This window comes from Theobroma umbraticum, unplaced genomic scaffold, assembly GCF_002168275.2.
Source record: "Theobroma umbraticum cultivar Fairchild unplaced genomic scaffold, ASM216827v3 scaffold_86.0, whole genome shotgun sequence".
Classification (NCBI taxonomy): Eukaryota; Viridiplantae; Streptophyta; class Magnoliopsida; order Malvales; family Malvaceae; genus Theobroma; species Theobroma umbraticum.
In genome coordinates, this window is record NW_018397263.1 from 6,212,800 (window position 1) to 6,228,998 (window position 16,199).

The 16,199-nt window shown below is 33.8% G+C and overlaps 3 protein-coding genes across 3 annotated transcripts; all 3 read left to right on the forward strand.

Annotated features, from left to right (window-relative positions):
• Positions 1 to 654: 654 nt before the first annotated feature.
• LOC110420343 (RING-H2 finger protein ATL70) lies at positions 655 to 1,667 on the forward strand. The gene has a single exon (XM_021433621.1). The coding sequence runs from the start codon at positions 941 to 943 to the stop codon at positions 1,439 to 1,441; it is 501 nt and encodes a 166-aa protein (XP_021289296.1). The 5' UTR covers positions 655 to 940; the 3' UTR covers positions 1,442 to 1,667.
• A 6,719-nt stretch (positions 1,668 to 8,386) lies between these two features.
• On the forward strand, positions 8,387 to 11,195 carry LOC110420344 (Immunoglobulin E-set superfamily protein). The gene is made up of 4 exons (XM_021433622.2): positions 8,387 to 8,605; positions 8,864 to 8,965; positions 9,236 to 9,396; positions 10,838 to 11,195. The coding sequence occupies exons 1-4, from the start codon at positions 8,506 to 8,508 to the stop codon at positions 10,943 to 10,945; spliced, it is 471 nt and encodes a 156-aa protein (XP_021289297.1). The 5' UTR covers positions 8,387 to 8,505; the 3' UTR covers positions 10,946 to 11,195.
• Positions 11,196 to 11,339: 144 nt separating this feature from the next.
• Positions 11,340 to 13,298, forward strand: LOC110420342 (Glutaredoxin family protein). Its single transcript, XM_021433620.2, has one exon. It carries the CDS (start codon positions 12,338 to 12,340, stop codon positions 13,202 to 13,204), a length of 867 nt encoding a protein of 288 aa, XP_021289295.1. The 5' UTR covers positions 11,340 to 12,337; the 3' UTR covers positions 13,205 to 13,298.
• Positions 13,299 to 16,199: the final 2,901 nt, after the last annotated feature.

Consider the following 16,199-nt stretch of genomic DNA (forward strand, 5'->3'; position numbering starts at 1 on the left):
GTGTGAATTCTTCTTAATCCGAACTTTACACTTGACCAGAAAGGTAAAAAAGTTTACATGTCAAGCAATGATCCATTACTAAAAATTGATATAGAATGCAAATAGAGAAGGATCAACCACTCACATGCCAGCCAAATCCAGAGAGTGGAACAACTTGGATATGATTACAGGCTAGCTGCTACCAGCCATTCTAGTTGGAGCAGCAGCTCGGCTTCTTTATGTTTTAGGTTATGACATTCAAAATTCATCAAACCAAAAACAAATAAATCGATGGGTATCATCAATTGAGAGCCAAGGGCAATGATTCCATGATATATATATATATATGTTCAGGGTAGGTGGGAACTGCTGACAACTTTCCATTTCAAAATACCCTGGCTGTAAAAGTGAAAATCGGAATTGACTGTTTTAAGATTTTAACTCCAAAATAGAGGTAACCAAGAAAGCAAACAGAGCAATGAATTGACTTGTAATATTCCTGCGGCCAGATGGCATTGGCTTTGGCTGACTTCATCTCTAAAGTAAAAGAGCAGTAAGCAACGACTTTTTGGCACGCTGAGAGAGAAGAAAGAAAAAGATTTTAGATATAAGTCCAGTCGAAAACAGAGACGTTAACTCTAATCAAACCAGCGTGAGCTAGAAGGATACATATCTTACAACCGGAACCGTTGACTTCCAAAACTTGCAGACAAATACCCCATAACCTAAACATAATGAATTCACATGTCCTGCCCCGTTGGCCTCTCTCTTACTCGAAGAACAAATACATCTTCCTTAATTAAAACTCCACCAATTCCTATCTCTCTCATGTTATCGTTGACTTTTTAAACATTGAACCATCCCCCCTTCCCCAAATAACCATTTCTTTGGCCACAACCATGGCTGACAAAACTACTTTTTTTATCTCCAATTCCTTGTTCTCCTTTCATTCTTCCAGGAGATGAACAGCACAACAGATTCTGGGGGATTTCTTGGCTCCAACAACATTGGTGGATTTGGGTATGGCATAGGAGTTTCTGTTGGCATCCTCCTGCTTATCACAACCATCACATTGACTTCTTACTTCTGCACCAGGACTTCACAACCCCAAGCCCCACCAAGGGCTAGACAAGAGCCTACACTTGATCCTGAGAGCCTTGTCGTCGATCTAGGCCTCGATGAGGAAACCATCAAGAGCTATCCGAAGCTGCTATACTCCGAGGCCAAGCTTCACAACAAAGATTCTACATCTACGTGCTGCTCCATATGCTTGGCAGATTACAAGAGTAGTGATACGCTAAGGCTGCTGCCTGATTGCAGCCATCTCTTCCATCGAAAGTGTATTGACCCCTGGTTGAGGCTGCACCCGACATGTCCGGTCTGCAGGACATCTCCAATCCCAACGCCCTTGTCCACGCCGCTTGCTGAGGTGGTTCCCTTGTCAAGCAGGCCAGGTGGTTGATGGGAAAAATGACTGTTTGGAGTTTTGCTCAAATCTCATCATTCAGTCACTGTAAAATTGTTACAAGAGAGCAAGCGCTCTTTCCATAGTAAAAATTTTTTTTTGTTGTCCTCTTTCTGTGTGATCTTTGGATTGTAATTCTGAAAGTTCTCTTATTGATACCATTGCAAGATAGCTCTAGGAATTTATGCATAAATGCAATCATATTTCAGGTAAAGGAACGGAAATACAGATACTAGCAAACGACATGGAAATGAAGCATTGACTAACATTTAACGGCCAAAACCATGAATCAGAATGATAGAGATGAAAGAAATATTAATCTCACAAGGCTCTGAAAGGAAGAAACCTTAGTGGATGGTATTCCTAAATTGCCATGGAGAACCCTTAGTGAATATAATCTGTGCCCTCTTTTGAGATCAACAAGTCCTATGACTCTGAGCGTTTGCCATATATCCAATGGCCCAAGGACAACGAGGCAGCATAGCAGTGAGGCTAATTAACTTTTCAAAATTACAGACGATCACCCCCGAAATGACAGTTGGAGATCGTTTTGGACAAGGGACCAAATTCTATGCTAAATTTAGACAGCAAAGCCTCAATTTAGCTACCTGCAGAGAGTAAAAGCATTGAAGTCCATCTGCAATTCCACATCATTTACAGATTATCAACTAGATCCAACTTAATTTCTTGCTACCCACGACAATAAAATTGCAGAGTATTTCTGATTTTTCTCCCCTTCTTAATCCTACCAGACGCATCTAGATATATAAGATGTTTGTAAGTTGCTGCACATAGAGGTGAGCAATTGGACAGCTTATCGATTTGGTCAGTCATACTTAAAAATCAAATAGGTAAAATTTTTTTGAGTAAAATACTTTTACTTTGAAGTTTTGATCGAAATTAAATAAGAGTTCATTAGTTTTAGAAATTGATATTCTATCAAAAAAATTAATTTCTGTTGGACATGTAGGTCCAACCGTGAATCAACCATTAGTAATTTTGTTAACTTATTGACGTGTCAATGATAAAAAGATAATTTTATTTTTAATTAATTTTTATAATTATTATTATATAATTTTATTATTTTTTATTTTTTTTATTAATTAATAAAAGGCTCCCCATTTAGGGAGCACCAATCTAATGCTCCTTTCCTTTGGAGAGCACTGATCGATGCTCTCCTCACTTGGGAGGACCGACCGGTGCTTTCCTTCTTGAGAAGCATCCCTATTTTTTTTAAACAAAATATAATAATAATTTTTAAATTAATAAAAAAAAGATATTTTAGTCGTTTCATAATTTTTATTAATAGTGTTTGTACTCTTGGAGTAGAGTTTTTATTTCAAAAATTAATGTATTCTCATGTAATTTCGATCAAAACTTAAAAAGATAAGTGTATTTTACCCAAAAGTTTTAAAAAATCAACCAAAACTAATCTAACCAAAAAAAAAAAGACTGAATCAACCAAATATTAATAATCTCTGAGCCTCAATCAAAGGGAAATATTATTAAGAATGAATCATCTGAGGGAAACACACCCCTAACATGTCATACATCAATAATCTCTGAACCTCAATCAAAGGATTATTGTAAATGAAGCTATCCTCCTCTAAGGTAAATCCAATGCGCCTAAGTCATTTATCTCTTCTCATAAATGAACCTTTGTCCTAAATTTATCATCTAGGAGAGAAGGGTCAGGGTTCTCTCGTAGAGGTCAACAATCGCCATTTTTTTATACTTAATTTTTTTTTTAGAAATACATGAATTTTATTTGTTAATTGTCAAAGTTAAAAAGGACTTGGACTTTATGAGTACAAATATGAACAAAGAAAGAAGAGAGAAAATATGAAGTGAAAATCCCAAATGAAAAGCATCCAACTCGGGCATATTAGATGCACAGACGTGCAGAACATCTCAAACTCACGACTGCTGAATAAGAATCCCATCAGCTATGAATCTAATCCCACACCCAATTCAAACTCAATTGCAAACAACAATCCACGTCAACTTAGTTTATTGAAAACATAAATTTTATATAAATTTTAAAATAATATATATAATATTAATTTGATCTTTTGATCAGTTCGATCTAAAAATTTTAAAAGCGAGAATTGATCAGATAAACCAATTGGACCAAACTATTTAAATCAATAAACCTAATGGACCAATTAAACTAAACAATTTTACCCAAATCTCATTCGATTCGGTTAAGTTATTGGTCCAATCCAATTTTACCCACTCTAATTGCACATGAATTAGTCTTCAATGCAATTGCATCCCGCAACTCGCAATAGACAAAAACTCTCGATACATGTGAACATTTCATTTAACTCTACATACATGTATCGACTTCACATTCAAGTAGCCAAATTTGATTTTTTTTTTCAAAATAAAAACAAAGGTCCATGTCATATTTAGAACTCTACCGTAGAATATGAACTTGAAATGTTAAATGAGTATTCACCTACATCATTAGTATATCTTCTACCATTTATCTTGGATCTGCCAAATTTATGACAACATTGCATATTGAACTTGAAAGAATAAAAGGGCAAAAACACTAAATCCAGGGTGCAATGAAAAATTTGATATCAAGGCAGGTGTAGAGGGAGGGGTTCTCATTATACAAAGAGGGGAAGTATTGTAAAAAAGTAAAAAGATATGCTAGAAGTAATGGAGAGAAAGATTGGAGTAGTAGTTGAAAATATTACATGTTGTGACTGGTAAAAGAGAATACGTAAATGACAAAGTAATTAAGGCTGAGAATAAGTTAAAAAGGGACTAAGTAAAAAGAATTTGAGAGACAATATTAGAGATAAAGCTAAGAGTGAAAGTTTATCTCATCTCTATCAAGAAATCTTGTCCTCATGAAATGAATTGTCAAAACTCTATACATTGAGCCAGAAAAAATAATTATTCAAGAATAAGTTTTGTTGCTTAGTAAAAAGAGTTTTAATAATTTATATAAAGCACATCAATTATTGAAAAAGGTTTTAGTTTACACAATAGGTTACAAATACTAAAATTCATTGTATGGTCATTGAAATGATAAGCTTGTAAATCATATGGTCTAATAATGTAATAAGATTTGTTCTTGGGTCGAAAGTAAGAGAGAAAAGGTATAAGAAAACAAAATAAGAGGGAAAAGATAAAAAAAATATAAACATTTGTATTTTAGGAAAAAGTTAGGCGAAAGACTTTCTAATTATCTTTATATCTGAACCACCAAGTCAAGTTCTCCATAACATCTCAAGATGAAATTAATTTGTTTAATCCTAACATTTATTTTGGGTTACTTTCACTACTATCCACTAGATATAACTAGTCGATTTAGTTATTTTCATTAGTCCTTGAATAATTACCTTTATATCTAAGTGATCAAGTCAAGTTCTTCAAAATATCTCAAGATGAAATTAATCTAACTCACCTTGACCCTTGTTTTGAGTTTCTTTCATTGTTATCCGCATGATATAACTGTTCAGCTCGATCTTAGTATTTTCATTACTTTTTGAATAATATTAAACTAGTAGTAGAATAATTTAAAAAAAAAATTAATAACCAAAATCAAATACATAAGAAATGATAAAAATGACAGAAGGATTGATTATAATAGTAGAGTATTGCCGGCAACATTAAAAAAAAAAAAGTTTGAAAAAGGAGGCGGAAGGTGGCTTTGGAGATAGTCCCTTTGACAAGAAACTTTAAATAAAAGGTAACATATGCTTTACGCAAATTGGGGTGGAATATTGATGTTGTCAAAGTATCATTTAAAGTTGAAGGTATGAATGTGGTGCTAGTGACTATTGAGATGCATATTCTAACCACATGTAGGAAGTATTTTTATAAAATGGTTTATGGATTGTGTAGTTATGTTGTAAATGGGATGGACGTATGCCCTCATATAGACCAAAGTCGTTTCATAAAATCTTTTCTTCTAATTATGTCATGTGTTCAACTTTAAGATCATGAACACATCCATAGGCCAAATGTGAACAATCAATTACATTCTACTCCACAACAAGGCATAATTTTGTGATTCTCACATGAAAATTATCGAATTATATAATTAATCTCTGTATCTTATTAAAGTATTAAATTTAGTAATTATATGACAGTTTGTAAAAGTCAAATTTTTTATTTTTTAAAATAAAAAAGGTCATATCAATCACTAACAATGTTAAATTTTTTTATTATATATGCTAGCATGGTATTTGACTCAGCATTTTTCTTATTAACATGACATTGAATCAATGACATCGTATTTTGCAAATGATAATGACAATATTGACATAACTTTGACCAAACACTAGCAAAGTAACGACGTGGCATTTTGGCAATTTGAAAAAAAAAATAAAAATAAGATATGTACTTAATAGCAAAGTGATTAAATTCGATGTAAACTAAATTACAAAGGTGTTGTGCATGGATGGGGAGTGTAAATTCTCTTCACAATGCATCACTCTGTCCACCAAATAAGGGAGAAGAATTAAATCCACCACTTTAATAAAATGTATACACTAATTACATTATTGGATCACTCAAATGTTATTTGTCTAAATATTAAACAAGAAATTTTAACATAAGAAATACAAATTAGTGCAAGATAGATCAGCAAAACAACATGAAAACAGAAGAAGGCATCATAAACAACTAAGCACATTAATTGTCTGCTTGGTGCATGCTGTTTTTGGTTTATTATCTAACAAAGATATGTTCTCCTTCATGCTCAAGTATCATATTACTAGAAAGAGTACAACAAACGTGCAATTATATATTTATCAATGAAGCAATAATTAAATCGTACAAAGATGAAGACCAAATACTTCAAGAAATTCTAAAGAATTTTTAATGCATTTTCTCTTATTCATTAAAGAATTTTTTGTTCTTCAAACTACATTTTGCATGCATCTAGGCTTGGATAACTTTGGTACTTGTCCTACAGTCAAAGGTTATTCTTTTTCTTTTTATTTTTTTATTGCCAAGTGATTTTTTTGTTTTTTGAAAAGTTATAGCCAAGAGATTAAGCAGCTACAAATGCAATATTTTTACATCCAAAACCTAACATTTTATTTTAGACAAAATAAAATTTTATAGTTTTCTTCAATTGTTAAAGGAGAAGAAAATCATAACAAATGCACTATAAACTTTTAAATTGAAAAAAAAAGGGTAAGTGGGTTTAAAAATGAATTCTAACCCTGTTTTCAAAAGAAAAATATTATAACGGTCTTATCAATATAATTTGATTTTTTTTCTCAATTTTTCAACTGAGTTATTGTCACGAGATTGAGGAATGCAATGGATAATTTATAATTGAGTACCTTGTATTATTTAGTGCCATTAAATAAGATAGAGGTATCCTATAATTAAGTTTGGGTAATAAAACTATTACCCATTACGCGTTCAAGTAAGGTTCTAGTAGTAGTCTTAAAGTACCTACTACTCAAATTTAATTATAAGTAATTATTTGAATTTTTAATTTTTAATTTAGTTTATATATATATATTAGTTGTTGTTTATAAATTTTTTATAATTAATGTACTACATACTAAACTTCATCAATGGTTCTAAATATTATTTTAAACTTTAATTTATTTTTTATGGACAAACTTAATTTATTAATTTACTTATCAATAATAATATACATAAAAATTAATTTTAAATTTAATTTAATCGAGTATTAAATGAGTATGAGTATGAGTATTTAATGAATAATGTCTAAGATATTCAGATATAGGTTCAGATATTAATTCAAAAATTTAATCTAATATTTATGGAATTCTAGTACTCTATTAAATAATAAGATTCGAGTTAGGATATCTTAAAAATAATGAATACTTTACCCGTTGATATATTTATAAGAAAGCAACTCAGTTGAGAGCTTTATAATTATTTTAGATAAAAAATAATTAGATTTTAAGGTACTTATTAGGTAGTAAGAAAAATAAAAAGTGAAAATTTTTAATATATAAAAATAAATAGAAAAAAAGTGGTAGGAAAGATTTTTTACTTACTCTCATTTGAAAAAAAAAATTACTTATTTGTTTTTAATTTGAGATATTTGTTTTATAACTTAACTTGGTTGGTTAATGTGTTTCAAAAAACTTGGTTAATTAATAATTGGTATAATACTTAAAAAAGCTCATAATTTATTTAAAAATTTTTAAATAAGTATTTATTTATCTATTTCATTCAATTAAATTTTATATTTTTATTTTAAATCAAACAGTTCTTTTTTGTTAATAATTGACTAAAAATGATTAATTAAAATATCACTTATAATTTTATATCACGTAATATTGAGATGATAAGTTGACATATCACAATGGATGATGATGTGTCATGATAACATGTTTATATGACATTTTTACTCTCTATCATTTTTATATAGATAAAAAAATGATAAGTAACGTTTTGACTAATAGCAGATAATCAATAGTTAATCATAAAACTAATTTGATTCAAAATAAAAATAAATAAAAAATTTAATTAAATATAATAAAAAAATAAAAATTTACTTAAATTTTTTTTAAATAATTTAAAAAGTCTTTAAACTGTTTTATATGTCAACTATAACTTTATTATTATTCTTTAATAGTTTTATCAAGTACAACTTTATAACAAAATATACTAATGACTAAATATATTTTTCTTAAATAAATAAATAAATATCTATAAATATAAATAAATAAATAAGAAAGAAAATGGAAAAAGGGGACCTCCTTCCTCAAGAAACCGAGAAAAAGACAACCAGAGACACCGATTTAAAAAAATTGGAAAACCCCTCACCTAACGGTCACTGCCAACCAACTGCCATTCTGGTTTGTCCAATTACCAAATCCTCGCCGTCCATTATGCTGACCAACAGAAACCAACGGCCCAGATCACTCCCAATTCTCCAAACCACTCTACCCAATCTTTCTTCCCGTCTGCATATCTCCCCCAAACACTTCGTCGTACATTTCCAGAACTCTTTTCTTTCAAAAAAAAAAAATCCTCAAAATCTCTCCAAACTGATTAAATTTTTTTAAAAAAAAGCTATATTTTTTCTGTAAAATCGAAGTCAGATGGAGATGATCCAGTACAACCGGTTCATCGCACCCTTCTTGCTGCTGTCTTTGTGTCTGCTCGTTCCGTTGACCCTCGCCAACGACGTAAAATACTGCGGTTAGTCTCTCTCAACCATAGGTGCACCGCTTAAATTTATAGAAATTAAATTGATTTTTATTGTTTTCATTTTTGGTTTATTGATTTTGTTTTTCGCCAGTAAGTATATTATTTCCCGATATTGTTCTAATTTTATTTGTGACGATATTAGCTATCAATATTAGAGAGTGATTTATTTTTTTAAAAAAATCCCCAACAAAATTGGAGCTGATTTTTTTTTTTTTAAATCGTGGTAAAAAAATAAAATTACTTACGCAGATAAGACAACTGAGTATGATGTAAAGGTTCAAGCAGTTGAGATTTCGCCTAATCCGATCGCAAGGGGGAAGCCTGCTACCTTCAGTATCTCTGCAACAACGGGTAACTAATCAACGTTTCCCCATAATCTATATGTTAATTGATGTTAGGTGTTGTGATTTGATGCTCACGACGTGTGTGTTGTATATATAACATTGGTTTGCGGGGTGTCTTGTAGTTCTGGAGCTTGATACCGTTATTATTGGTTAATTATATGATAGCGTAGTGTCACGTCCGATGATTGATAATGGCGGTTGTAGCATGCAACCAAAAACTGTGATGTCTTTTAGTTTTTGATCGAAGGTGGTTTGTTTTTTCTATAATGATTTACAGGTTCGGCAATTGCTGGGGGGAAACTGGTGATTGAGGTTTCGTATTTTGGATGGCACATTCACAGTGAGACTCATGACCTTTGTGAGGAGACATCTTGCCCTGTGACTACTGGTGATTTTGTGGTTTCTCACTCGCAAGTTTTGCCAGGATATACTCCCCCTGTAAGTCCCAACTTAGTTCTTGATTAATCATTGATGTCTAGTTGGATTTTTCATTTTAAATTGTTGTCTGCACTAATTTTCTTGCATAAGCAGAAGAGTTAAAATGCCTTGTTGCCAACCTATTTGTCTAGTTTTGGCCTAGTTTGCGCTGTGCTTAGGGATTAGGAGGTATATGAGACCTTATTTTTAGTTGAGTAAATAAAAAGCAACAACTAAAAATGATTGAGGATCAAATTGCAAATTTGAAAAGCTTAAGTCAATGGTTGGTCTTTTCCTCCTATTTTGATCCCATGCATGGATAAAATTGGGATTCTTATTGGTTTGGAAGGATACAGAATCCCTTCCTTTGTCTTCCCTCATTGTATTTCCGTCATATTAAACGGAAGAAATAATTCAGTCTCCCCTGTTTTAACTACCTTTTCCCATCGTCCCAATCATCTATTAAGTTTTGCAAGTATTATTTAGTCAGAGCACGCTTTCAGTTCTTTCAAGTCCCTTTGGATCCAAGCCTTAACAGATAACAGATTTCAGTCGAAGTTTTCAAGTTTAATTAGAGTTGAATTGAGTTGTTGTCTATATTCCAAGCTTTTTTCCATCATTTATGTTTTATCACAAGCTAACTCATTGCAATATTAGATTGGTAGTAAGCTTTACTTGTGCTAGGCTCGTCTTGCAGTTTATTCCCACAACTTAATTGTGATTTATGTATGAACTGGAGGCAAAAGAATAATTGTGATTTATGTATGAACTGGAGGCAAAAGAAAAATCAGGGTTTGTGCATGCGTTATTAGTTAAAGCATTTCTGTTAGCAAATGCAACTTTTTTGACAAAGAAACCTTTGACAAGTGCCATTAAATCCCCAGAAAAGTAAATGTTATATTAAAACCTATGAAGATGTTTTATTCATGCCCATGCTTTAACCATCCGGTGAAAAACTAAAAATATTTTATTCATGTGATATAGCCAACAGTGATTGTTGTCACCAGTGTGGCGTAACTTTTAGGTAATAGATGCTGAGATTCGTTAAGGTTGATTGCATGAGTACCACTGTATCTCCTCAATGAAGAACATCATTTACCTTGTTCCAGTCATGGAACATGATTTTGATGCCCCTTCTTTTGGCTTTTACATTATAAGCTCAGAATAAGGCCCCAATTCTTTTTGTCATTGATCCTTGTTGAATATCATACAATAGAATGCAATATTGTCAAGACTTTCATCTTGTCCACAATCATCTATGAGTAATGCTTATGTATTGAGGTTGGTTTTGTATCTATTGCTCAAAGGTCCTCCACATCTTCATATGTTCAATAACTGTTTGTTGTGAAGTCTCGTGTTTGCGTTTGTTTGATTGATTTTCACTTTAATCAACAATAAGGAAATGCTAACTTCATTTTTTATTATTTGATTAATATCTCTGACAACTCTTGACCTTATGCAGGGTTCATACTCTCTGAAGATGAGGATGTACGATGCAAAGAAGCATGAGTTGACATGCATTGGGTTTGATTTTAACATCGGGTTTGCATCATCTGTGGCTGATAGCTAAACATTAGAATACTTTTAACATTTTCTTCTCCATGTAATGTACTTTATATACACTGTATGTTCCTTCCAGCTTCACTTTTCTCATGCATGTATAACTTGATTATCCAAGTGAGTTGTTACTATGAAAAGTTGAAGCTGTTATGTTACACCTATAGCGTAGTGCATCGCTGGAAGAAACCGTTGTCTGGTTCTTTAGTAAATTTGTAATCAAATCTCCTTATAATAGTGGCTACCTCCAGCCAATTGTATGATGCTGACTCTTACTTACGAAGCTCGAAATATGCCGAGCTTGGGGAACAATCCACTGAATGTCAAACCTAATTTCTGGTTAGAGCTAGAAAGTCTAGGTCATTTTATATGAAATTAATAGTGCTGATAAGGAATTAAGAAAAAGGATACCTAGTGATTCAGATGGAGCTTAACTCAGTGCAAAGGTGATCATGAGGGGCATACCTATCCAATTCCAATGGATGACAAGAGAAAGAAGTAAAGCAGCTATTGCACGCTTGCTCTATAAATCATGGCCGCTCCCACATGCCGCAACCTGTCTTCCTGGCTGATATTTGGCTTATTTTTCATTCCATCTTCATTGATTGAATTCTTAACACCAATTCAATAGCATAAATCTTGGGCCATCAACTTTTCAACAATATGCAAATAGTTGGAAAATTATTAAGGTTGGGACTCAAAGTCTGCCCCGATCGATTGAATTCCTAGCACCATCCATGTTATCATAAATCTTGAGTCATCAACTTTCCAACACCATGCAAACAGTAGGAAACAAATTCAGGCCGTGACTCAAGTCTTAACTTGAAAGAACATCTGTAACGTGTGGAGTCCATATATTCGAGCCATTAAGCCTCTACCGTCTGGCAGGTTAAAGTTATCAAGTCACATCTAAATAAAGTTGTTTTTACCTCTCTTTTTCTTTTCTTCTTGCTTAAAACATAGAACAGCATCACATTAAAGTAGTATTAAGGGCTATTATTATTATACTAATGTCGACAGGACCCTGTTGTCATTAAAATTCTTCATTTTCTCTTCATAAAAATTATTTGCTTTTAAAGAAGAAAAGTAAGGAAGGACTGAATGATGCATGTTCTTGCCCTTATGCCATGATGAGGCACCAAAATGTTGGCTATGGGTGAGTGGACTCCAATGGAGAAGGGGTACCCCACTATTCAGTGATCATTCAAAGCTTTTAAAAGCAACCAACACACAGCTTTTCAGTTTTCACTTTCCTGACATTGGAAACCAAAAGAGAAACCTCATCATCCTGTTGTCTTCTCTAATTGGCTCTCTTGTCACTCTTATTCAAGCTTCACTCCCTTCCATGCTCCCCTTCTCAATTTTTTGCATGTGGCAGAGTTCTTGCATCGGATCGCTATAAGAGATGAAAGACATGAAGGGAAGATTTCTAAAGAAACTCAAATTCATTCCTACTATCAGCTCTTTGAAACAAGGCCTAGTCCTTCAGCTTAACCCCCAACACACCTTCTCCAATCAAAATTGCCATAGCCTATCAGTTTACAAAGATCAAGACTGCAAAAGCAACGTTGATCTCCCAGAATCAGTAGTTGATTTGAAAGATCAAAAAGATGAAGAAACGGAGTTGGAATTTGAGGTTGGCGACCAAGATAGCATTACACCCTCCACGGAGTTCAAGGACATAGTGACTAGTAAGGATAATTCTCAGCTTCCAACCTCTTCAGAGATCATCGTCAAGGATGATAGCATACCAGAAGGGAAGGTGGATATTGAAGAACATCCATCTTTAACAGATTTTGAAGAGAAATGTCCACCAGGTGGAGAAGAGTCAGTCATTTTCTATACAACAAGCTTGAGAGGAATAAGAAAAACGTTTGAGGATTGCAGCAGTATCAGGTTTCTCTTGGACAGTTTCAAGATATTGGTCCAGGAGAGAGATGTTTCAATGGACAAGGAATTTAGGGAAGAGTTATGGAGGATATTGGGTGGCAGAGTGATCCCTCCAAAGCTGTTCATCAAGGGCAGATACATAGGAGGAGCTGATGAGGTTGTTGGCCTTCACGAGGAAGGAAAGCTGAAGAAGCTCCTGGAAGGGATACCTTCAGGCGCCCCCAACTGCCTGTGTACTGGTTGTGCCAATTTGCGGTTCCTGGTATGCTCAAACTGCAACGGCAGCCGCAAGGTTTATGCAGAAAAGGAAGGTGATGAATTGTGCATGAAATGCTCTGATTGTAATGAGAATGGATTAATTAAATGCCCTGTTTGCTGCTGAACGCTTACTTGCAATAATTTCCTTCTTGTATCCTTTCTCGATGTTGTAAATTTTCTTTGCCTTATCTAACAGATTCTTGCTTTTCATGTCACAAGATTCTATGACCAGTACAATACTTAGAATCAAAATGCTGCGGTTTCATTCCCATCGGAAGGTCTTAAATTAGTTCTTGTGGATTAAGAAAATGATGAACTGCATGTGTATTGATTTCCATTTTGCTGATATAACGATGGGCTGTCTTTGCTATTTGAATATGAGATTTTCTCTTTCATTTCCTTCTTTTATCAGCTTCTGCTAGGCTTTTTCATGTCACGGGACTTTGAAATTTGTCCAGTAGTGCTTGGAAAATTCTTAAGAAATTCTTTTTTCTTTTATAAAAATCGATTTTTGGGAATCATATTGTTATGCTCACTTAATTTCTAAGATGTATTAGTTTCGTAATGGCTTTTTTACTTTAATTCTTTCATCATCTTTTAATGCATGCAAGGCAAAGGCTTAAACCCATATCCTTGATTTTAGGACAAAAGTCTTTTAACTCGAGTGTCTATCAACCAACAATTTTCGCTGTCCAAAAGAGTCAAAGAATAAAGGGCACTTTATCAACCAATGCCTTTCACTTTCCAGTTCCAAAAGTAAAAATAAAATCAGGTCGTCATCAAACCCAACCTAAATAATTTCACAGCTAAATGTTGTTAAGATAAAAACAACAATATTTCTGAGATGTTTGGTAATGTGAAATGCACCAAAGAAGCATGGAAAAGGAGGAGTGGGGTTACAGAGAAACTATCCAAAAGTACATATCGATCGAGGTGTGGGGGTTGACAAATTTGAAGATGTGTCATCGTCTAGATGAGACTGGAATGATTAGTAGGGAAAAGAAGGCACATGGCTCTTCCTTCGGATGCAGATAAAGTTACAGAGAGGAATCAAAAAAAGTGATAGGTCGTAAAGAAAAAGGTGTGACCTTATAAATCATTCTCGCTAACACCTTTACCTCAAAAGCCCAAACGCAAGCTTTCTTTTGCATGCTAAGCTTTCAATAATTCGAGCAATTTGTAACAATTCAGGCTTGCTATTTGCGGTTTTTATTATTACGACTTGCTTAAACTTGACCATTTTTCTTCCAATTTCTGCCCCTCACCTGTCAGTTTCAGATTTTCAACTTCCAGAAGCCACAATCACCAAGAAAAAGGTGTTAGACCAAGGCTTACCACTATAATTTTCCATCCCATGCGAACGCTGTTAGTCTGAATTGGAGGTTAAATGGGGCATAGACAGTGATGCCCTACTGCCTCGCGTGCAACTCGATGCAAATGAGTGTACAAAGTCAAACTAAGTAAGACCAGTATAAGGCCCGTGCTTTGCGCTCGGGTCTGAAAGAGACTGTTAAATGCAGAAATTATCTCAGAATCATGCTATGCTTTGATTAGCATATTATCTCGGAATCATGTTGTAGCCAGCTTACAAAGAATCCCACTATACACCCCTATCATTTATATACAAAAATAAAATCAGAAACAGCAAGTAGGCACAAAAAGTTATAAACCAACCTTCCTTGTGTAGAGATCATTCCTAATAGGAAAACCAGCAAGCTTGCAATCTGATCAATAATTCAGAGTCGCATTATCACAGACCTTGGTTCATTAGCCAAAACATCTCAGCCAAATAGAAGTCATTAAGAAACAGAGGGAAACAATCAAACCTGAAGGTTTTGTTTCAACAAATCCTCCTGACGTCTGAGCCCTTCTTGATAATAAGAGTTATAATAGCAATAATGATCATTGCCTACATTGATACCCAGCCTGGTGACAATCTAAACATTCAGTTGTAGTTTGTTGGTACATCATCAGCATTCTAAATGTACACAAAAGATTTTGTTTGTCAATTAATTGACTGTGCAATTAATATAATACAAAATTCAAGGTCTACACTGTTTGACAATATAGTGCCTTGATTCAAAAAGGGCAGGGCCTTCGGAGACTTGGTTGGTCCTCAAAGTAAACTGGCTGGTCAGTAGTCATAGGCTGGCAAAAGGTTCTGGGTAGGTTGGGTCTGCATCAATTAGGGGGTTTATAGTTTGCCTTGCATTTCACAATTTTCATTCAGTTTTGATATATATGTTAGTTATACCCGGTTTGGTATTTTTTGGTGGTTGACTCTGCTGCATGGCTTGTGTTGGTATGTTTGTGTGCTGTTGATTCTGCAGCCATATCTCTCAGTGTCTGGGTGGTTGTTGGCAATGGTGGAGATTCTTGGTTTTGTGGCAATTCTGTTTGTTGGTCTATGCAGTCATGTTAAAATTTTAAGTATTCTTAAGAGAAAGCTCAAAAAAACAAAAGAGAGAACTATCTATATAAGGAAGAAGATAACAATTACATTAAAGTTTTTGGTAATTTAAATACAACTAGTTAACAAAAGAAAATAGAAAGCAATAACATCATAACCACTTTTGCACTAAACATGCTGTAAATAGTTCCTTTACACCATGGTTAGTGGGCACACAACACGCAGCAACGAAGAGAAATAAAAGGAAAAAAAAAAAAACTAAAAGCAACTATCAACCAGTAAGTTAGTGGCATCATGCGGAGGTTTGTGCCTCCTTCTAGCCCCATGTTCTGCAACTTCAGACCTCAATTTCAACACACCTCCTTGAGGTCTATGTTGCAGACATCCACTTTGCTCTTTGAGTCTTCATTTGATTTTTTGAAATCCACCATAGCAGCACCATCAAGTCCACCAACATCGGAGTGTAGCAATTGAAATCTTTCTGTAGTTTGAGTCAAGCTGCCCTTGGGAAATAGTGATCTAGTCTGCTTTCCATGGAGACAAGTATCACAAACATCTTCCTGTTCAGCTGGTATAGGGAAGTTCTTGTCCAAACCAATAGGTGCCATATGCTTCATGGAAGTATAAATAACATGGAAGAGCCTCCTATGCCATAATTTGGCATCACTGGTTACATGCTAATATGCCTTGTCTTCCATCTTTAACCAAT